The sequence below is a fragment of the Salvia hispanica genome, chromosome 5, assembly GCF_023119035.1.
Source record: "Salvia hispanica cultivar TCC Black 2014 chromosome 5, UniMelb_Shisp_WGS_1.0, whole genome shotgun sequence".
NCBI classification, from domain to species: Eukaryota; Viridiplantae; Streptophyta; class Magnoliopsida; order Lamiales; family Lamiaceae; genus Salvia; species Salvia hispanica.
Window position 1 is genome coordinate 33,104,167 of NC_062969.1, and position 22,858 is coordinate 33,127,024.

General features: G+C 35.1%; 1 protein-coding gene across 1 annotated transcript; it reads right to left on the reverse strand.

Annotated features, from left to right (window-relative positions):
- Positions 1 to 2,736: 2,736 nt before the first annotated feature.
- On the reverse strand, positions 2,737 to 3,582 carry LOC125189876. Its single transcript, XM_048087103.1, has 2 exons — positions 3,388 to 3,582; positions 2,737 to 3,285 (listed from the first exon to the last, which is right to left on the reverse strand). The coding sequence occupies exons 1-2, from the start codon at positions 3,580 to 3,582 to the stop codon at positions 2,737 to 2,739; spliced, it is 744 nt and encodes a 247-aa protein (XP_047943060.1).
- Between the last annotated feature and the right edge of the window lie 19,276 nt (positions 3,583 to 22,858).

A 22,858-nucleotide genomic window follows, 5' to 3' on the forward strand; every position in this document is an offset into this window, starting at 1 on the left:
TCTTTTTCTCACGCGTGTTTTGAGAAAATAATAATAAATAATTAAAGTACATTATTCTCCCACTTACTTTGTATTTTCACCATTTAACTATTTACATTATTTTTTTCAAAACATGTGAAAAAAAGAAATGTGTCACTTACTTTGGAATGAGCAGAGTATAGTACTTTTATAAAACAAACTATAAAATATTATATACAACTTAAAAATATTAAATATCTGAGTTAGGAACATGTTATTATTATTTTATTGAAATTCAACTATAACATTCTAAAAACTAAGAATTTAGTGGAGCTAAAAATTTGGAAAGTGAAAAGTTAAAACAAAATTATGATATTCTAAAATCAATATCGTAAACTTAATTGTTGGTATCTTTAAATCATAATTGTTTCCAATTTTAATTTCTTTCATGATAAACTAAAATGAGTTAGGAAGTCTAATATTTTTACAAAGAAACAGAGAATATAAAATATATAAATTTAAAATATTAAAGATATTCCAAAAGTTAAGAGTTTAATTAGAAAACTAGAAATTTGGAATGTCAAGTAAATGGAGCTAAGGTATTTAAATCAAAAGATATTTAATATTTATTTTTAAAATGTTAAGTGGATAAGTTACGAACATGTAATTATTTTCTAATAGAATTTTCCTGTAAAATTCTAAAAAATAAGAATTTAATAATATTAAAATTGAAAATTAAAGTGTTAAAAATAAATTATAGTCATTAATAGCCAGGATATGGTTTGTTGAGTACGGGATAGTAATTATAGGATAAATAATTAAATATTATTTAGCTTCAAATATAAAATAAAAGAGTTAAATATGTGTGATTTTTTTTAATCAAAGTTCAACACGTCCCAAAAAATAATAATTGAATGAATTTAAAATTTTTAAAAATAAAAGATAAAACATGAAAGTTTATGAAAATATTTAAAATAAAATTGTATATTCAATTAGGATTACAATAACATATCTCAAATTCTAATTTGTTACCTCATATTGTGAATCGAGCTTGAACTCTAATATTTTATTTAAAATATGAAGTATATAACTCTAAAATACTATATTAAATAGATGAGTTATGAACATATGGTTACTTTTTTTATCGAGGTTCGACCGTAACATTTCAAAAATTGAGAATTTGTAGAAATTAATCTTTTGGAAAGTAACGTATTCAAATCAGAACTATGAAATTTTATAAAAATTAAAACTGAAAACTCAATTAGTAGTACTGAATTTTAGTTTGCCGCATTTATAGTAAAGTGAACTCAGAAACCTAATATTCATTTTATATATATAAAAAAAAGAGAAATATTATATATTATATATTCATAATACTAAATAGATGAGTTAAGAACATATTTTTTATTGAGGTTCAACCTAACGTTGTAAAAAATAAGAAGTTGAAGAAATAAAAATTTTGAAAGTAAAGAGTTAAATTAAAGTTCTTAGTAGTATTAAACAGAAAACTCCATTATTATTTCAAATTTTAGTTTGCTGCATGATATAGTAGTGAATTGAGCTGGGACATATTGGCCACATTCTTGAGTGCCACGGGATTTTAGGAAGTGTTGTTAGGTGGAATAAAATAGAGAAGAAAGAGGTAGTTGAATATTTTAATAAAAAGAAAGGAGAGAGGGGCTTATTTCCAAAATTGGAAAGTGACCATCTTGATTGGGACAAACAAAAAAAGAAAAGTGACCATCTTGAATGGGACGGAGGGAGTAACATATAGCTTTAAATTAGTATGGAAGAGATGAATTAAGAACATGTGATTATTTTTTTTATTGGAGTACAAATGCAACGTTTGAAAATTTAGAATTTAAAAAACTAAAATTTTGAAACCTAAATAATTACTATCAAAAGTATGAAATTTTTAAATATAAAAATCATAACCTCAATTAGTATTAATATATTTTATATTAAATTTTAATTTTTACATGTTATGTTGAATTGAATTAAGAACAATAAAAATAGAAATATTAACTATATATCTTAAGATAATTTGATAGATGAGTTAAGAACATGTAATAATTTTTTTAATTGAGGTTTAACATAATGTTCTAAAAATTATGAATTTTCAGAAAAGAAGATCATAAAGAATTAAATCAAAAATTATAAAATTCTTAAAATCAAAATTGTTTAATTAGTAATAATATATCATATGTATCAAATTTAAAATTCTTTAAATTCTTTTTTTTTTGAACTTTACTTTGAACCCCGATAAAAAAATAATAAAATATACTACTTTTTTAACTCATTTAATTAACATTTTATAGATATAGCTAAACTGAACTTTGCGTTCCTGGTCTAGTAATTTACTACTTAATATTTTCAATTTTTATGAGTAAAATATGTTGGAGTTGTGAATAGAGTTATTTAATAGTTGTGGCCCGAGTTGTGGCCTGCGGGGTTAAGAGCATCCTTAACCCTGTCCCGGATTTGGGCCGCAAGTCCCCTCCACGTCATCATTCCCTCAAATTAGGGGTTCCAGGCCACAACTCCATTAACACCGCAGGCCACAACTCAGGCCACAACTATTCATTTCACAACATATTTTAATCGTAAAATAGAATACGTTGAACAATTAAAACCGAGAAAATTCATTGTTCAGTCAGAAAATAGGAAAAGAAAATTACAAATCCTAGAAAATTTTTTTTTACCAATACTAGAAAAAGAAAATTACCAAACCTAGAAAAAAGAAAATTACAAATCCTAGAAAAAAGAACTACTTTTTCTTCACTTTGTGCGAAGGTATTCGATCATCTCACGGTGCAATTCGAGCTCGTACTCCGACATTCTCGAGGTATCCCTTGATGTCAACTCCGTCAGCTGGCCCATCCGCAACCTAATACTCATATCCGACATAGAGTCTGATATCTTATCCAAGGAAGGATTGGGTGGCGGCGGCGGCATAGCGGAGTAGCTCGCAGTTGCCTTCCCCTTTGCTTTCCTCTTTGCCGCCTTTGTGCCCATCGGACGGCTTTCAGTACCAGGAGATGAGAGGAAGAAGTCATCGTCTGTCACGTTGAGGTCGATTGGCGGACCTCCTTCGCTCGAAGTGTAGTGTCCGGCGGCGACTTTGGTTCTCTTCGCCGCCGCTTCAGCCCCACCGGTGTACTTTGGGCTCTTCTCGACAAGCTTCCAAACGTCGAAGTACTTGAAGTGCTTCTTCCCGTCAGCGAAGTAATCTGCCTTGGCCTTGTCCACAAGGTCCATCTCGCTGTGCCCGCTCGGCCACATCCGGACTACGTTAGTCCACTTGCCATTCCACTTGTTAATCTCCTTCTGCACCCGACCCCAATGCTTGCGTAGCTTCACGTAGGAACGCTCGAACGAGCCTTCGGGTCGACCAGCGTTGTACTCATCAGCAATCCGCACCTAGAACACTTTGTTGCTTTGCTGGTTGCCGACCATAGCGTCCTCGGAGACGTCGACATAGTTCTTGGCCAGCCACATTGTCTCCTGCGGACTATACTTCTTCGGCCCATCCTCATCGGCAACCTTGCCCTTGCCCCTCCGTTGAGCGGGCTCCATATCGCTGATATCGTACTCATCAGTGCTAACTGGCGATTCCATGTCCATATTGGTAGGCAGCCCGGGACTAGGCGGTGCATCTGGATCGGGTGTCGGCGGCACTTGCCAGTTCTGGGAGTTCACGAAATCGTCCATCTGGCGTTGGTCGCTATTAAACCAATCCATAGAATTGAAAAAGTGTTGAAATGCTAGAGGATTGAGAGTGAGAGTTTGTGTGGAAGAGTATTAAAAATGGAGAACATATAATGTATAAATAGAAAAACAAAAATAAATGCAAAAAAAAAAATTCGTGGGGACTTGCGGCCCGGCCCGAACGCAATTAACGCCGGGACGGGCCGCATGGGTTGCGGCACGGGCACGCATAACGCCGGCCGGGACGTGACTCGGGAGCGGCCCAGGGACGCAACTGCGTCCTCGGGACCGTCCCGGGCCGTGACTCATTCCCCTCCAACGCTAAATTCGGGCCAGGACTCGCGAGTTGCGGCCCGGCCCAGCAGCGTTATTGATGCTCTAATGGAGTTGTGGCCTGGGACTCAAATTTAGGAAAATGGTGATGTGGAGGGGACTTGGGGCCTGGATTTGGGATGGGGTTGGGGATGCACTTCTAAACAAATAATCTGTTTTATGAATGTAGGAGTAATTAATAATGCATCTGAACAACTTAGAAATTTAATTAAAAAGAAAATACGTACTATAATGGAGTATAAAATTACAAAACATCATTTCCCATTCCATTGCTTCAAGATTTTAATTTGTACGTTTATAAGATTGAATAATTGATTTGTTACAGGTAGATTTATAATATGGATAATTTAGTAAATAAACACTAGTAATTAATAACAAAAATAATTTTAATAAAACTGATTGGTCCTATATAAAAGGTAAGGGTATTATGTATGTTTATCTTTTCCCTCCTCTCAATATCTTAATAGAGATTTTTTCGACACATGCTCCCTCCGTGTCATAAAAATAGGTCATTTAGGATTTGCAAAGATTGATAAAGTAAGAAAAAAAAAAAGGTAATTTAAATTGTGTAGTGGTCCATAAATGATGAAGTAAAATAGAAGAAGAGCAAGGTTACCATAAATGGATACAGACTATTTTTATGGGACAGACGAAAAATGAATTACTATGATCTATTTCTATTCGACGGAGGGAGTGTAGTTTTTAGTACCAAAGGTGTTTCAAACCCGTAGTGGCACGGTTTGAACCTATAACCTCTAAGTCATCCTAGCAGGTGGCACGGTTTGAACCTATAACCTCTAAGTCATCGCAGCTTCGCGCTGCCTTACAACCCGCTGGTCAACTACACATTTTATGCGAAGCTAATAAATTGTAAAACAAAAATTAATAAATTAGTTAAAATGTATTAGTGGACAGTGGAATCATATAATCAGTAGTGGTATGGTGAAAAGTTTTCCAAAATAAAATTGACTATTTTTATAAAACAGAATCAAAATGACAAAAATACAATTTGTTTTTTTTTTTTAACATATGGAGTTTATATAAGTCCATAAAATGCTACTCCGTATACGATAGGTAGTTACCAATAGGCCTATGAAATCGGGTATCGGTGGATACTCGTTCTGAAATTTTCGGGTACCCGATCCTAAAATTCCCAAAATCCAATACCCAATGCCTGACCCGAATTTGATTTCGGATACCCGGATACCCGACTCGGGTATCCAGTCCCGATTGTGATTTTAGTTTTTTTTTGGAAAATTAACTACAAAGTTTTAGAATTTATTTAATACTATTATTAAGTTCGAATCTATAACTATCTAAAGTGGCAGTTGTGGAGATATTAACAGAAATGCCACTAAAAGTAGTTTGGGCGGGAAAACAAGAGTCATTAATTAGGAGTAAAATATTCATCTTCACGAGAAATGCGGGAAGTGTAGCAGCCTGTACTTTAATATTTTTGACACCACTTTCCGATAAAACTCACCGAATTCATTTGTAGGTGCAGGCATATTACAGATGCGAGAATAAAAAATAAAATCAAAATTATATTTGCTTCAGAGAGTACATATCACAATAAAATTGACATATGCTCTCCATTTTCTTCTCCAGATTTATTCAAAGATCCGATCTTTAGCTGCTCAAAAAAAAGGAAAGGAACGAGAAAGAGAGAAGTTGACGCCGGTGATGCTCGACATGTGAGATGGCGAGGCGGCGAGAGAGGACAAGTGAGGGAAAAGAGAAAAGCACCGGCGTCGGGAAATGAGGGAGCCGGTGGGAAGCTGGTGTTCAGCACGAGGGTAAGGGGGAGAGAAGATGATTTGGTGAGCGCAGCACCGCGGCGTCGCCGGCAAGGTGGTGGGTGCAGTGGCGGTGAGCGCGGCGACGGCAAGTGGGAGAGGAGATGTGGAGGCGTGGTTTAGTGTATTAGGTTAATTTGTTTTATATGGGCTTTTATTTTGATACATAATTTTCATTTTGGACTTTTATTTTGGGATTTTAATTATACTAATATATGGGCTTTTATTAATATAAGTACATAATTTCATTTTGTTGCAAGGCATAATAATATAGTAAGTAGTCCCTCCGTCGCATTAAATATGAAATATATAGGAATTGACATGAGATTTTATGTAGTGTTGTTTTGTGAGTTTATGAAAAGAAAGTAAAGTAATAAGAGATGAAAAAGTAGGTATAGAACTATTTTCATTTTAAGAAACATTTGATTTTTAATGTGAAAATCTAAAAAGTAGTAAAACGTAACCTTTTTAATGGGACAGATGAAGTATATATTTATATTTAAATATATTAATTTAAGTGAATATGTTGAAACCACTTATAAACATATATTTATAATCTAGATATACAATTTATAAATATATTTATACTAAAATAACTAAAAATATAGTATGCATGGCCTATGGTTTTCTATTTTTTTTTTGTTTTTATCCATATTTTTCCATTATATAAATACACCAAATTTTATCTTCATTTCTCACGCCTTCCAATCTCTTTCCCCAACTCACATCTCATCGAAGAAATTTTGTCATGTAACCGTTGAAATTGTATTTTTTTTCTAGTATTGTGCGTTGTATCTTTTCGGCTTTTTAATAAACGAAGTTTTCCATTGAGGTCTTAAATTTATGCCTAAGTTGTGTGAGTAGTTTTTGTTGGAATCTATGCCGGTCAATGGACTTTGACCAAATTATAATTTCAACGAGACATTTAATTTTGTGAAATTAAATGATATAGCGTCGATCTACGTCCGGAGTAGATGACCGTGGTATATTTATTTTCTCAAATCCGATTCCCGGTGAGTGAGAAATAATAGATTAAAGTTGTGCAAAATTGCAAACTTAATGAGCTATGAGAGAAGCTTAGGGAATAATTAAGAGAGTTAATTATCCCACATTGGAAGTTACAACCTTATTAAACTAGTATTTAATAAGAAGGATTATTACATGTAATAATTATAGTGGACTAAGATGGGCTGTAAGAGCCCACACGCACGCCGCCCGCCCCGCCGCGAGCCCGCGCCCGAGCCTCGAGCCCGTGCCCTTGGACTTGGATCTTGGATCTTGGCAATTGGTCTTTGGGTGGTCTTTGGGTTGTTCATTGGGCCTGGTCGTGGGCTTGGCCCAAGGCTAGTGGGTCTAGGGTCTAATTCTTTTTAGACCACCACCGTTTCCACATCAGCGAGCCAAGCGGGATGACACCTTGTCAGTATAACGCGGTAAGCCAACGTGGCTGACGGTCCACGTCATGACCGAATCTAGAAGCGTCTAGCATTGATGACAGCCATCAAGGCTGCGTTGACCCCTACAGTGGGTGAGCCTATAAATAGGCTAGCCATTCTAGCATTCTACACACAGAAACTAGAATCCACTCTGCATCATACACTCTCTCCTCCTACTGCATTGTTCTTCTGTCGAAGCTCTGCCCTCTCCTCCATCCAGTTCGCCGGAGCTCTGTTGATAGCGGTCTTTGCTTCACCAGAGACGTAGCCGTTTTATCTTTGGGGCGAAACGTCAATCCGAAGAGCACTACCGGGGCGTATCTCGTCTTGCGGAAAGAGGCCTCCTCGACTCGGCTATTTCATTTTCCTACGGTTTATAGTTTCGATTTCCGTTTGTAATTTTCGTTTCAGTTCTTTTCTATATTCCTTCTTGGGTTGTATTACGCCCGGTTATCTCTTGTAACTCCATAAAACCAATATTTTTTGTTTCTTCTCACAAATTACAAATATATTAAATTTTGTTTCGAATATGATATTTTTTTGGATTAGGACTAGAGGATCATTCTTCTCTTTTTTTTATAAAGTTTATATAATGAAATTTTTTTTTCGGCTTATGTACAATTTGTATTCATTAGCCGAAAATTCTTTAGTCCGTGCGTAGCGCCCGTGCTAACACTAGTTTAATACAAAATTGAAGTAGTATTCAAGAGAAAATAACTACAAATTTTGAAAAATACATAGTAACATATTAACATCTTTCATCCATTCACAATAAATCAACAACCATCACAATTCATAAGTTCAAACATCTATTCCTAATAAACATCACAATTCAATAATTCATAAGTTTAATCATTCATCAACAGTAACCATCACAATTCATGAGAATCAAGATCTAACAATAACATCATCAAAGATTCAAAATTCAAAATATCACAAGTCGATAATGTTAGGTTTGGTATACTGAAAAGCATGTTTCGAGCAAATTTCGCTCGAATAGAATCTTGCTTGTATACGTAAAACTCTATAATCAACTTTTAACCCGATTCAGTATTATTCGAGCAGTTTCGCATGAATAGAATAAGTATATTATTACATTGTGTTTGCTTGTGCATTTATAAGATGTTTTATAAACATTTAAATGTATAAGAAGCAAACAAAGTCTAAGTCTTTTGCTTAGTAGACTGTTTGTGGGCGACGTCCACTTTAAGGTAACAACGTCGGTTCTATGCAATGCTTTGCAAAAGAAATACAACCCAAATTGGCTTAGACTACCTATCGTGAAAGGTTGCAATGTCAGTCCGATTATTTCTAAGCCTTACTGAAATAAGATGACGTTGGTGTGGTATAGCACTAAATGGATCTAACAGCAAGACGTGTCTTTATGCTATCTACTGAAACACTAAGTTTTGATAAATAACCATTTCTTAATCTACATACGTTAGCATTGAGCATACGGTATTGATTATGCACTACTTTGACTTATCAAATGGTGCGGGTTTTTCGCAACCCAATAATCTTGATATATTGGGTAGTGGTGATTAATATCTAGCGGTGCTAGGATTGCTATTATGTTGAATCGCGAGCGAGGTGAGTCTCGTTTGATAATGTCGTCAAGAGGAGCTCGAACAAGGTTTTATTATTCGGAAAACTGGCCAGTTGGAATTTAATTATTCCATGAATAATAATTAAGTGTTTCTTGCTAAGTCCACTCTTGGAATTAAAAGATGTTAATTAATTAAGTCTATAGCAGACACTAATTAATTAATGGACATTTCTATCTTAAGCGCGGGAAATAAATAACAAACAAAACAGAAGCCCGGATTACTTGTAATTTCGGATTTGGATGGGGAGTGCAATATTACTTCTGTAGTGGATGCTCGTAATATTCCAATTAAAAGCTTATATTAAATTGGAGGAGCCCATATCCAAAACTTTCCACAGATCCCTGACTGAGCCCAATATGAACTTAATATAAATAGGAGAATAAAAGATATAGAAATCACTTTTTTCCCAATAGAAAATAGCTTCTACTCCTAAAATATAGAGATGAACGATTTTTCTATTAATTTCTCCTCCGTGAGGAATTTTCTGTCTTCTTTAGTCGAGTCCTAGTATTTTGATAAGATCGGCCCACCCTGATATCGAGATACAGTTCGGGATCCAGTCAGAAGATCCTTGGTCTAGTATTGAAGATCATCGTGGAGAAGGTGCGAGCAATCGTCGATTCTTTGGAGAATCAAATCGGTAACTCTAAACCGTAGATATCATGTTTAGTATTTATATTTTATAAGCATGAATTATTTGCGTTCTAGCATGCAATTATCTGTTTAACATGTGAATAGATTAATTCCATAATCGGTCAAATTGATCTGTATCTGATTTATTTGTTTTGTATATGCAAGGGGCACCAAACCCCAGCAATTGGTATCAGAGCCAATTTTGGGCTCTAATTATATGGATTAATTTCATGTTATGTGAATTGTTTGAATACATGATCAGATGTGTTTTCGTTGTGTGATTATATGTGATAACATGTAAACTTCGAAACCCCGGTAGTGCGTGAACTCCCCTAATTGCATGACTTGTAAGAATTGATTATGGTGAATCTTGTAATGTGATTAGTTTGTGTATTCATTGCATTGATATAATCAAATCGATTCAGTACCTTCAATCAATTTGTGTTAATGTAATCAATGCTCGCGAGAGTTCAATGAGCTGTCGGAAAACAGAAGCGCCACCATAGCAGCGCCCTTGCGAAACTTCGCAAGCTGGGCAGGCTGCTACGGCGGATTTCGGGCAGCGTCACCACCACGAGAAGCAGAGGCTGTCGAGAGATGGCTGCAGCGACGTCGTAGCAGCGACAATGCAGAAGCAGCTGCAGGAGCAGACAATAAGATAGCAACGCAGCAGCACCGTCAGCTCAAGTTGGAGCCCGTCGGCAAATTCCCGGACTCGTGAGGCGACAGCAGCGCTGCAGCGGAGCAGTGGGAGTCCGACGGAGAGCTAGATTAGGGGTTTTCTTATGCCTCGTTCCGTGACTTTGCTTTCCAAATTTAGATGCTTCATCTAAAAGCCCTTTGTCTCTCCCTTTTCTAGATATGGTGGGTTCCTTTTTCTTAGAATATCTAACACAACTTAAATTTGGTAGAGAAGATTTTTTCCTTTTTCTTTGACCTAATATATGTCATAGGCTCTCCAACTCCCGAAGCCTTATACACCATATTCCAATCAAGTGTATCATCATCATGAACCAAATGATTACCACCATAAACATCATTTTCATCATCCAACTTTCCAACCAACAACTCATTGCACTCATCAATGTAATTGAGAATAAATATCCATCGGTACCACTAAACTTGTTCCTATCATGCATTTTTTTTGTTATATTTCACATAAACCAAATCTTGCATCCTCGTATGCTCGAGCTTATTTCTCTTTTATGAATATACTAAATGAATATAATTAATCACATAATTGTTTTAAGAAACTAAATATTTATTGCGCTCACACCCGGAAACACTACATGTCAAGCTTAAGATCTTGATTGCAAATTTTGCAAAAGCTTAGTGTCTTGGCCAAACATAGACCACCAGCTTACTAAATAACAAAATAGAATTCAAAAATTCCGAAGGACTAAGTTTAGAGTTTCTGACCAGGATGTATGATCTTTCTTTGTCGTTGTGCAGCCTCAGTACCAAAGAAGTCGTCTCCGGATGTTTACACATTCAACTCTGGAAGCGCCTTGTCTTCCTCTTCTTTTGATTTCGACAATCGATTAAAACATGCATATAACCCTTTAATCACCACACTATTTGATACGAACATGGAAGCCGCACATCAAAGTTCGTACTTGCAGCTGGATTTATTCAGTATTCTGCCTGTTCAGATGAAGTCTGAAAGCCTTGAAACTGCCACCATTGTCTTCGCCTTCGAGAGATCTTCACGTGAGTATCTTACACGTCCCAATCGAAGTCCGGAGGAGGGAGTTATGGCCGCTTTACGGAAGTCGCGCAGTGCAGAAAAAGATCCACCCGGTCGGGTGGCTTTTGGCCACCAAATTCCACCCGGGCGGGTAGCTACCCGAAGGCATGGCGGAATTAGCAAGTTCCACCCGGACGGGTGGCTTTCGGTCGCCAAATTCCACCCGGGCGGGTGGCCCACGCAGAGACTAGATTTTTTGGGCATTTTTCTTGGAATTTGGCCTTCAACTATAAATAGGACTTTATCTCATTTTCTTCTTGGATTGTGATTGAATTAAAGTTATCTCCCTGGTGATTTTTCCTCTTTGAGGAATGTATCCAATTCCTTCCTTGAAGGTTGCTTGTTTCAATTCCATAGATTGATTCAAGTAGAGGTATGCATCAATGGAGGGTATCCATTGAGCAGTGGAGCCAATGGGTGATAGAGCTAATGAAAGTTTCCTAGGGTTGTCTCCATTCTTTTGGTTAAGGTGCTATGGTTGTAGCTCTTTTATCTCATCATTATACACATGCTTTCCATTTCTAATCTACCATCCTTTCTTGTTTAGATTCAATTTTTGTGGTTGGATCTCTTTTTATCCTCTTGTTTTTATTGGGAAAATTGAAAAGCAACCTCACAAAAATATCTAGATCAAGCATCATAAACGGGTAATTTCTTGGGAAATAGATCGTAAATTACATGGATCCACATCACTATCAAACATCAACTACTTGTTATCATAGAAGATATTTGGATTCAGATGGTATCCAACTGCATTCAATGGCTTATGGAGTTGACATTCCCATCTTTTATCAATTATCTTGAAAACACCTTTCATATTTTTTTTCAACCCCACTGAAAGATTTCTTGATCGCCTCATTTGCCTTCTCCATTGCCTCATAGATGTAGTCCATTGGTGCCTTCTTCTCACCATCAACCATTCTAAGAACTCGTACAAGGGGACCCATCTTGAGAATGTATAGAACATTATTCTAAAAGAAGGTCATCATAACAGTCTTTGTTGCTTCAATCCCCTTAGTCTCATTTGATAACTTGTTTTGCATCCACTCTTCATATGCAAACATTCTCCTAAGGTTGTCTCTTTCCTCTTGAATCCTTTGTAATGATAGATAGGATGTAGCAAATCAAGTGATGGTCGGCCTCACTAACTCCTTGTTTGTGGTAGTCCTTAACAATTGTAAGGTAAAACCATGACTATAAATATAGCCAACAAGACTAACACTCCTTTTAATTGTATTCTTAATCACAGTAATCTTACCGATATCTTCGAGCATTAGGTCTATGCAATGTGCCGCACATGGAGTCCAATAAAGATGCTCTCTTTGCCATCAACAACTTCCCGGCTGCAGAACTCCCATTGTCCGTTACTACTTGGACAACATTTTCTTCACCAATTTCATCAACCACAGAATCAAGCATCTCAAATATTTTTTCCAATGTTTTCACAATGTCAGATGCATCAATAGATCTAAGAACTACCGATCCACAAGGAGAATTAACTAAAAGTTAATAATACTCCCTTGTTTCCGATCAGTCCATTCATCCGACATAATCGTGGATCCAACATCGCTCCATTCTTCCATCTTACACTTCAACAATGTTTCAGTATATTCCATCTCTTTGTTCAAAATAGGGACTCTGATGTCGTGGTAGCTCGGGACTAGCAAATTCTTGCTATATTCTCCAATTGATTGAACCATACGTTCAAAGGTTGGTAACCGCATCGAGTTGAACGACAAGCCTACTTGGTACCAAAACCGAAGAATATCCTGATGGACTCGGTCTACAGCTTTTTTGTCGAGAGCTTCTTTCACGTTTAGTTGTCTCATCTTCTATTTGCTTCATTTTTCTGCAGTTTCAGATCCTTTTAAAATTGCATCCATCGGCCCTTTCACTGTGACACCCCAACTCCTTTTGACGTATACATTTATAATAGTTACAAAAAACCAACGTTTTTCAGATACATATTTAAAATATCTTGGACTCTCATAACTCTATACGCTATAAATTTTTCTTTGCGCAATTTACAAGGATAAAAATGTTGTCAAAATGTGTTAGCCACCGACCCTGATAATCCGTAGAGTTTGTATAACTCAATCCCACCAAAACATCATTGATATTTTGTTCAGATTAATATTAGTGGATTATAAGACCCACAAATCAACATATATAAATTCCACCTTTAATTTCATACTACAATTATCAAACATATTCTTTAAGCAATACATATAACCAGGAGCAATAAACATCGTAAACAAATTAATAAACATATGCATATGCCTCTCTGTTCAAGTTATTATTCTGTGACAAATCAAGTCTGGTATCTGCCCAGAATTCCTCTGTGACCCGAAGTTCCCTCTGTAATTGGACTCATAGGTCCCTCTGTATTCGACCCGAAGGTCCCTCTATATTTGGACTCATAGGTCCCTCTATGTTTGACCCGAAGGTCCCTCTATATTTTCGGATCCAGTGCAAGACTGTCACAGATCCTTTTTGATCATGTAATTCATGTAATTCCAATACCATAGGTAAATTACATCAGTTGCATCAATTTCATATCCATATCCATATCCATTCCACCATCTATATTAAATAACATCACTAAATCAAATTTCACATCACATATAACCATAAATAATTGCATATCCATATGCATATGCCTTTCTGTGACTAATCAAGTCTGGTATCTGACCGGGATTCCTCTATGACCCGAAGGTCCCTCTGTAATTGGACTCATAGGTCCCTCTATATTTGACCCGAAGGTCCCCCTATATTTTCAGATACAGAGCAAGACTGTCACAGATTCTCTTTAATCCAATGATTCACATAATCGCAATGTCATGTGTAAAACATATCAATTACGTCAACTACATATCCATATCATAAATTCACAATAAATATCAAATAAGACATAACTATATCATGTTCACATCATTTAATCAGAATTTTACTCCAAGTTAACAGATAGCAATCAATAAGAGACGGAGGCACCGACTTATTTAGAAGTCTAGTTCCGCCCCTGCAATATATCAATAACACCTGTAAATTAAAAGTGTAATTTATACACACCTGATAAACGGATACTCTATTTGAAACTATGCTTTTGTCTCTGTTCTAACCGCTCTCAAAGCTCAAAGTGAAAATAAGCATGAATATCCCCTCCAAAAGCTCGGCCCTCCCATTTTTATGTCGAGAGTTCCTCTAGTCTAATTCTCTAACTCCTTTCTTTTCTTTTCTTTTCTTTTTCAAACCTCCTTCCTCACTCTGATTATATTTAAATGTTGTATAGGATTAATAAACCGACTTCTCTTTTAAACAAGGACGTGTACTTCATATATTACTTCCACCACTTAACTAGTATATTCCACTATGTTAAAATATCTACACGTGTAACTCTATGTCCTTATCCCTAATTTCATATTACGCATGCATATGTATAAATATTATGCATATGAATAAGTATTACATACACAAATTCACACGTTCACATGCACACACTTTATAGTCTAGGAATGTCATTAATTGAAAACTCTAAATATTGTACAAACTCAAAACTATGATCTGGATCATTGAAAAATGTCAACAGATCATAAAAAAGCATCAACAGGAATATTTCAACAGAATTTCAACGGTAGTTAATGATTGATGCTGTGTTGATATTGTGTTGACATTAAAATCTTGAAATTTTACACTGTGTTGATATTGTATTGAAACTATGTTGAAGCTGTGTTGAGAAGTTTTGAGTTTGTACAATATATAAGTTTGCATTTTATCACTACCCTAATAGTCTATTTACTAAAAATATTCAGGAGTATAAATCATAGTAATTAATTATAAAAGCAATTTATTAATCTCTATAATATCCAATAAATTATGCAAATTAAATTAAAATAATGCATATTTTGGTCAAGGATGTTACATTCACTAATGTAGCATAAATCACATCTTTATTTGCATCTTCATCATTGAATCTCATACTTTCTAGATCAACAATATACGTATGCTTCGAAAAATCAGAGGCTTGCAAGTGTTCCCAAAGTTCCCCTCGCACATGTTTCGGACAATTGGGACATCAAGTGCTCTTTGGCTCTTGTAATGCCGCTGTTAATCTCTTGTTGCAATAATTGCATTTGACTTTATTGGTTGAATTTTCTTCAATCGGAATATCAGCCAGGATCAGTTCTAGTTGAACCTTTTCCATTAGGGACGGTTGAAAAAGCTTCTTATCCAGTAGATATTCTTGCAAATCTTATATGTACAATAAAGAAAATAGTAAAAAAGAATTACTACAAAAACAATATAACTTATGGAATCAATCACTAATAAGTTTTTAATTACAAAATTGTTTAACATATGTAAATGAATGTTAACCGCTTGTATAAATGTGTAATCACTAATCACTAAAGTTTATACAAGTCAAATTTATATTAGAATAAAGATAAATAATGTACATAATTGTACATGTACATAATATTTAGTTTTTAGATTTAATTGAATTTAAGTAAAAAATAGTTATGTGATTTGTTATATTATTGTATAGCAATAAGAAATAAATGATATAGAAACTTTATGTCAAATTGTAACACGATTTTGAGCATGATTTGAATAAATTATAAACTATTTAGTATAAAAAAACATTTCTTAAATATGAAAATATTTAAGTTAAAATTTTATTATTTAAAATTATGCAAAATGATTAGTATGAAATTTATTTTAAAACAATTAATATTTAGAAATCGATTTTCAAAGTAAAATGTTAAAAAAAAGGGTTCAATTATGAGTGTATAATTATGTACATTTATCACTGTCCTTTATAATATACTGACTTGTTTAAATATAATCTGATTTCCAAAAAGAATAATCTGAAAACAAGAGTTTGAAAGAAAATCCAAATACTATAATAAAAAAGAAAACAAAATCAACTTGTATCATATACACTAGCATTATTTGATCACTAGCTAAGACTTGTAATTTTTTTTATATTACAATCCATAATATAATCATAAAGAGACTCTAGTTATTAGAGAAGTCTTATGTTTCATAATAATATCCAAAGGAAAAGATATCTTTGTACACAAGGAACCTAAGACCAAAGTACTTCCGCACCAGTAAAGTTTAGAAACCGTGGAATCACAATGACCAAGTCATTTTTTATTTTGAAAAAAAAAATTAGATCTCATGTTCAATGGTATATCGATTCCACATAATCCTTATGTAATCACTATTCACTAATCTATAAATAACTTATTACCTTGTTGCTAATTTACTAGATGGCACTAGCGGAGGAGGCCGGATGGGAGCTGTACTGCTGTCTTGTGATGCACTTTTTATTAGCACTAAATAAACCTGCAAGTATATTAAGTATATATAGTATAGCTAATGGTCAGTACCGGATATCGAACACGGGGAAAACGATCACAAATTGTCTACCTTCTACTAGGCTTCTTCTACTATTTAGAGAAACAACAGATTTGGAAATTTTGAAAATAAAAATTGTAAACACGAAAGTAAATAATGATTGCAGATAAATCACATATATTAAAACAGATGAGAAAAGGAATTCTAGGGATGCTTTCACAGTTATGGTTATACAAAAATTTCAACTGCAACACCCTAACACAGTTTATACTTCACTAGAACGAGTTATAAATATGTTGTCCATACAGCACAAAGTGGATTACATACACTAATTTTCTCCTAAAAGCTCCTAAGACTCCTAATTTTCTCGCTCTCAATTAACAGTGTCGTTTTAAGGGAGCTAATTGTAACGTCAACTAAGCTCTTTTAACTCGCAAACCTCCTCTCATGATTATGTTGTAAGTCAATAAATTATCACAGGATGTGTCACTCAAATGTGAAGCAATTATCCAACACTTAGAATAGAAGCGAAGTAATAAGCAAAACATATATTAAATAAATAGGAATTGTATAACCAAAGTCGTTACTACCATTTCCCTAGAATTCCATGAGTTTAGTTACGCATGATAGAATAATAAAAAAACAGAGTTTGTAGGGAAAAACAAGAAAACATAAGAACTAAAATGATAGAACTCAAAGGTTGAATCTTGCAGCCTTGATCTTCTCTTAAATCCTTCTTCAAATGCCTTTAATGTTGATGAACAATGGAAGAACTCTCAAAATTTATATCTGGAAAATTATGCAGCAAAAGGATCTCTGTTGATGAAGCTTGAGGGGGAATTTATAGCCTTATTTTTGGGCTCCATAATTATGGCAAATATTTAGCACAATATGGTAAATCTTGGAGAGAAAGTAGATCAAATCTGTGCGCCACATTTTCCCAGCGGGCCGCTGCACATTGTTCAGCGGTCGTTGCAATGTGTTCCGTAGCTTCCGCCTCTTGATCAGCGGTCGCTGCACTTTATTTTAGCGGTCGCCGGCAATCATCCAGTAGCTAATGGATCTTCCGGAACGGTCGCTGGCGTGTTCTTCTTTTCAGCTCAACTTTTTCGAAGCGAACCGCTACTGGTTCAGCGGTCGTTGGCAGCCAGTGGTCGCTGGCTGAGTTGCAGTGGACCGCTGGATAGTTCTAATACTCCAGATTTCCATTCTCAACTTTTTGTTATCTTTTTAGGCTCTATTTTGCACATTTCTCACAAAAAAACATCAAAATACCAAAATAGATAAAAATATGTAATTAATGGACATGTAATGCAACTTTGACACTCAAAATGGACCAATTAATGGCCTTAAAACAGTGCAAAATCCGAGTGTATCACTGGGAGGTCTTAAACTCGAAGCTGGGAGAAGCCAGAGAAGGAGGAGAGGGTCTGGGCGGTGGCAGCGGCGAGTGGTTGGGATGTGGCAGTGTGGGGTAGGACCTAGAAGGCGGGCAGATTGTGAATATTAAATAGCGTGAAAGAGGAGGAAATGATAATTATGGTTTCAATTTCTATTTTAATTTTAATCTATTTTCAGTTTAATTGTAAAATGGGTTAGAATGGTTGGATGAGTTATTTGGGCCAGTTCAATTATTGGGCTTATGGTCAAAATTCAATTAAAAAGTCATAAATCCATTTAAAAAGTCTAAATCAGTCCAAAAAAAGTCAAAATTACGGCAAATGACCGCCATGGCGTCACGATCGTGACAGCTGACACGTAAAAATGTCATAAAATGGTGTGGTGATGGCATTTTCATCACGAACCACTATGATATAGTGTCGTATAACTGCCATAAACAATACTTAACAACATTTGTAGTTGTTATTATCAAAATTTTAGTTATTTTTTTATTATATCCATTTGGGAATGTCAATCCAACCCGGAACCTATGGATCGGTCTGAATAACCCGTTAGCAGGTTAGGGTTGAAATTTCGTAACCTGATTTCAAAAACAGGCTAAATGGGCTAGCTCATAGGGTTGGCAGGTAAAACGAAATAGCCCTATTGGGTTGCGGGTTGCCCCGACGGTTTGTAGTTTGCAATTAAAAAATACTCCTAGTTTTAGGATTTTCCATGTACTTTTGGATTTCTTGTGCCACAATTCCTTAGTTTTCTTCAATCTTCATTCCATATATTTCCACTCAGTTCCACACTATCAACTTTCAAATTCCACCTCGACCCATTCTTCCATCGTCCTGTTATCTTACCCTGCCGACTTACCACCGCCAAAACCAATAAAGACAAAATTCAGAATTAACCTACCAAAATTCTAATATATTCATCGTTTTAACATAGATTCATGTAAGATAAGATTTCTATTTTTCATAAAGAATTTCTTACTAACAATTCCATAATAATGACACCAACACAAACTTTAATTAGAACTAGTTATGTTATCACCCGTACTATGCACGGAACAAACAATTTTCGAATAATGAAGAAAATTTATAAGGTAAATAGATTTTTAAAAAAGATGATAATAAGAATATAATGATGTTTACGATTAAGAATATGTGTTAATTACAATAAGTATCCATAACATTATAAACAATAACAAAAATAAAAATGTACTCCTTCCACTCTAAATGAACCATTTCATATTGCGCAAACGATGCCTACAACTTTAATTTATGAACTAAGTGGAGTAAAATAAAATAAAATAAATCAACCATATATTACCAGTGCATATATGCACTGGATACAAGATTTTCAAATAATGAAGATAAATTCTAAGGTAAGTAGATTATAAAAAAGAGAAAAAAAAGAATATAATGATGTTTATAGTTAAGAATATGTGTTAATTACAATAAGTATTCATAATATTATTAACAAGGGATATTGGGCCCCTAATATAATGGAACTTTCAAAAAGTTGAGCTTTTCTCACGAACTTTAAAATTGGCAAATAATATCACAAACTTTACTCGAGTTTGTTATTTCTCACCAACTAAAACATTCCGACTAAATTAATGGATTGAAGAACAATTTTGGAGGGTGTACTCCAAGAAAAGCTATCCTCAAATATTGAAGAATTTGAAGCTCTCGAAATTGTTTCTGAATCATGATATTATTTGCCATAACTTTTTCGCTGGTGAGAAATAACAAACTCGGGTAAAGTTCATGATATTATTTGTCAATTTTAAAGTTTGTGGGAAAAACCTAACTTTTTGAAAGTTCCATGATATTAGAGGCCAATATCCGAATTAACAATAATAAAAAGAGAAATTTACTTCTCTCAACCCACTCTAAATAAAACATTTCATATTCGGCAAACGATTTTAATTTTAATTTCTGATGAGTGGAGTAAAATAAAATAAAACAAATGACAAACAAAAGATGTGCGACTAAGGATCAAAGAGTACAAGTTAATTAAAATAAGATGTACAAATAAAGAAAAATGTGCGACTAATGATCAAAGATGAAAAAAACATATAATTTGAATAGATAAATAGTTCAACAGTTTTGATCAACAACACATAGATATTCATAGGGGATTTAGCATCTAATATCATGTAACTTTCAAAAAGTTGGGTTTTTCCCACGAACTTTGAAATTGACAAATAATATCCCGAACTTTACCTCAAGTTTGTTATTTCTCACCAATGGAAAAATTTTGGCTATATTAATAGATTGAATAATAATTTTGGAGGGCGTGTTTCTAGAAAAATGATAAGGCCAATTTCATGCATCAATTATGGGGGTAAATTCTATGATTTCCATGGGCTAATACACGTTTCAAGTCCAGGTGTGTGGGGAATCCGCCAGGTCTGGGAAACGGAAGAAAATATTTACCAGGCGGAGGAATCGGGCGAAAAGTGGAGTGAAAGAGCAGCATGCAACTCAGCCCAGGAAATCAAGGAAGAGGCGTTCAATAGAAAGGAGCAAATTAAAGAGACTTTCTAGGAGGGCAAATTGGAGAATTCAACGGAAGATATTACCCTAGAAGTTCGAGCCTCATCTATAAATAGAGGCAGCATTGATCAGAATATCATCATCTCTCTCACTCTTAGCTCACTCACTCACACACAAATTCTCTGCACACTTAGCTAATATGGGGTAATTCTGAGTTTCGGCGGTAGTTTAGTCGTGATTTCGTGGTGTAACACCGTCCTTGTGAGGGCGAAGATACAATCTGTTCTACTTTTCGTTGTTTTATTCTCGTCGTGAACTTCCTTGCCAGAAGCTCGGTGATTGTTTTGTGTTTGAACCGTATTTCAGTAGCTATGTCAATTTCTCTTTTCCGTTTTACTTTTATTTCTGATGTTGACGTTGTTTACTGATTTTGGGTGCTTTTCGCATTTGACTTAGAATTGGAGCTGGGTTGTTGTTGATGTGTTGAATCGGAGTTGATTTGTGGTCGTTTGAATTGGAGTTGATGGATATGGGTTTGATTGTTGTTGAGTTTGGATTTCTTGGATCTAGAGTGGATTGAGCAATTGATGTGTAGATCTGATACGTGGATGTTTGAATTTGCATGGTGATGGATGTTTTACTGTTGCTTTTGGTTTACTTGACCCAGTAGTTATAGATCTGTTGAATTTCTGTTTAATCGTAATCTTTGGCGTCCGATTTGAGTGATGCTCTGTTTTGTTTACGTTCATGTTTGTTTGCTGAAGAAGATGAAGATCGTTGGTAGTTAGAGTCTAAAATCGTCATTGTTTACTTTTTGCAGCCTTTCAGTCGTACTTTTCATTTCGGGAAAATGGTCCCCACTGCATGCTGGTGTTCTGTTTAGTTGTTTTAGGAAAATCTGTTTACCTGGTCAAGTAGTTAAAGTTAGAAATTCTCTGCAGTTAAACCTTTCATTATGTTCTCATGCATGCGTATGTTTTCTTCCAGCTTCCTAGGTCCAATAGATAGAGTAGTTATCTTAAATTTTCCTGAGTCCATTAGTTCATAGTCCTTAACCCTTGAGTTGCGTGGCAGCAGCTGACCCCTTCCAAATCCTCCAAACATTAGCTTACCATGTCCGTCTCTATGGGATCGATTCTTACTCCCAATACTAGCCAATAGTAAAACTATCCTCAAAGATTGAAAAACTTTAAGCTCTCGAAGTTGTTGTCGAGTAAATATGAAAAAAATCCGCATCATGATATTATTTTCCAGAAATTTTTTCGTTGGTGGGAAATAACAAACTCGGGATAAAGTTCGTGATATTATTTGCTAATTTCAAAGTTCGTGGGAAAAACCCAACCTATTGAAAGTTCCATGATATTAGGTGCCAATATCCATATTCATAAATAGGAACAGAAACTTAGAAAAATAACAACAAACCAGTAGTTCATAAGTTTTGAAAAACTTATTTATAAGTACATTAATAGTAGAATCACCCCTACTATCATCATCATCTTTACAAACTAAATTGTTCAAACCTTCACGACTTATGACTCTTTATACAACAATACATAGTTGTCTATGACTAAACACTGATTTTTCCAAAAATAATCCAACATGAGAGAGAGATTTGACGTTTGTTGATGGTCATTGCATACGACATAGCCAAATGAAATTGCCGTCGTTGGAATTTGAATGACAACCTTGGATTAGATGGTATTAAAGACATTCAAGAAATCAAAACTTTGTGCCCAATATTATGGCCACCCAATACTTATCCCTCCAAAACATAATCATCTAACCGTGTAATTTTCAATCTGATGTCATTACACAATCCATTAGAGCGGTCTATGTTCCTTAACAACATCACATGAGTACTGAAGTCACTGGTAGCTAGACTGTGTGCACAGTAAGGAATATCAAGCTTCCTGAGTCCAGCGAATCCACTAGATCACAGGGTCTAGGAAATCACGGATCGTTAGAAGATCTCGGTCCTCGGACACACAGAATACCTCTTCAAAACCCTCAACCACGTATACTAAAATTAGCACATGGAAGTAGGGATCAATCCCACAGAGATGAATGCACAAATAAACATGTTCAAAGACTCGGGAACTATTTTTTGTTGGCTGCTGCCACGCATTTTTAGGGTTGAGCTTTACTTCCTAAACTTGGTAATAGAAATATGTTACCCTAACAACTAGCTCTAGGCAGAAACAGGAAACATGCATATAAACCTGAACAAGCGAGACAATTACTAGATCTAAGAAAACTATTGCCTAAATTACCAGACCTAAGAAAACAACTGAATGTGGGGACCATTTTCTGAAAAGGTAGAGTACGATTGAAAAGCTGCAAAATAACTAACTAAAGGACCAACTAACAACGACATCATCTTCTTCAACAT

Excerpts from the sequence above, each read along its gene's own strand:
- LOC125189876 (XM_048087103.1), bottom strand. The coding sequence starts at position 3,582 with ATGGACATGGAATCGCCAGTTAGCACTGATGAGTACGATATCAGCGAT. Across the intron at positions 3,286-3,387 it reads GCAACCAGCAAAGCAACAAA|AAGGAGATTAACAAGTGGAA; the intron begins GTGTTCTAGGTG and ends GGTCGGGTGCAG.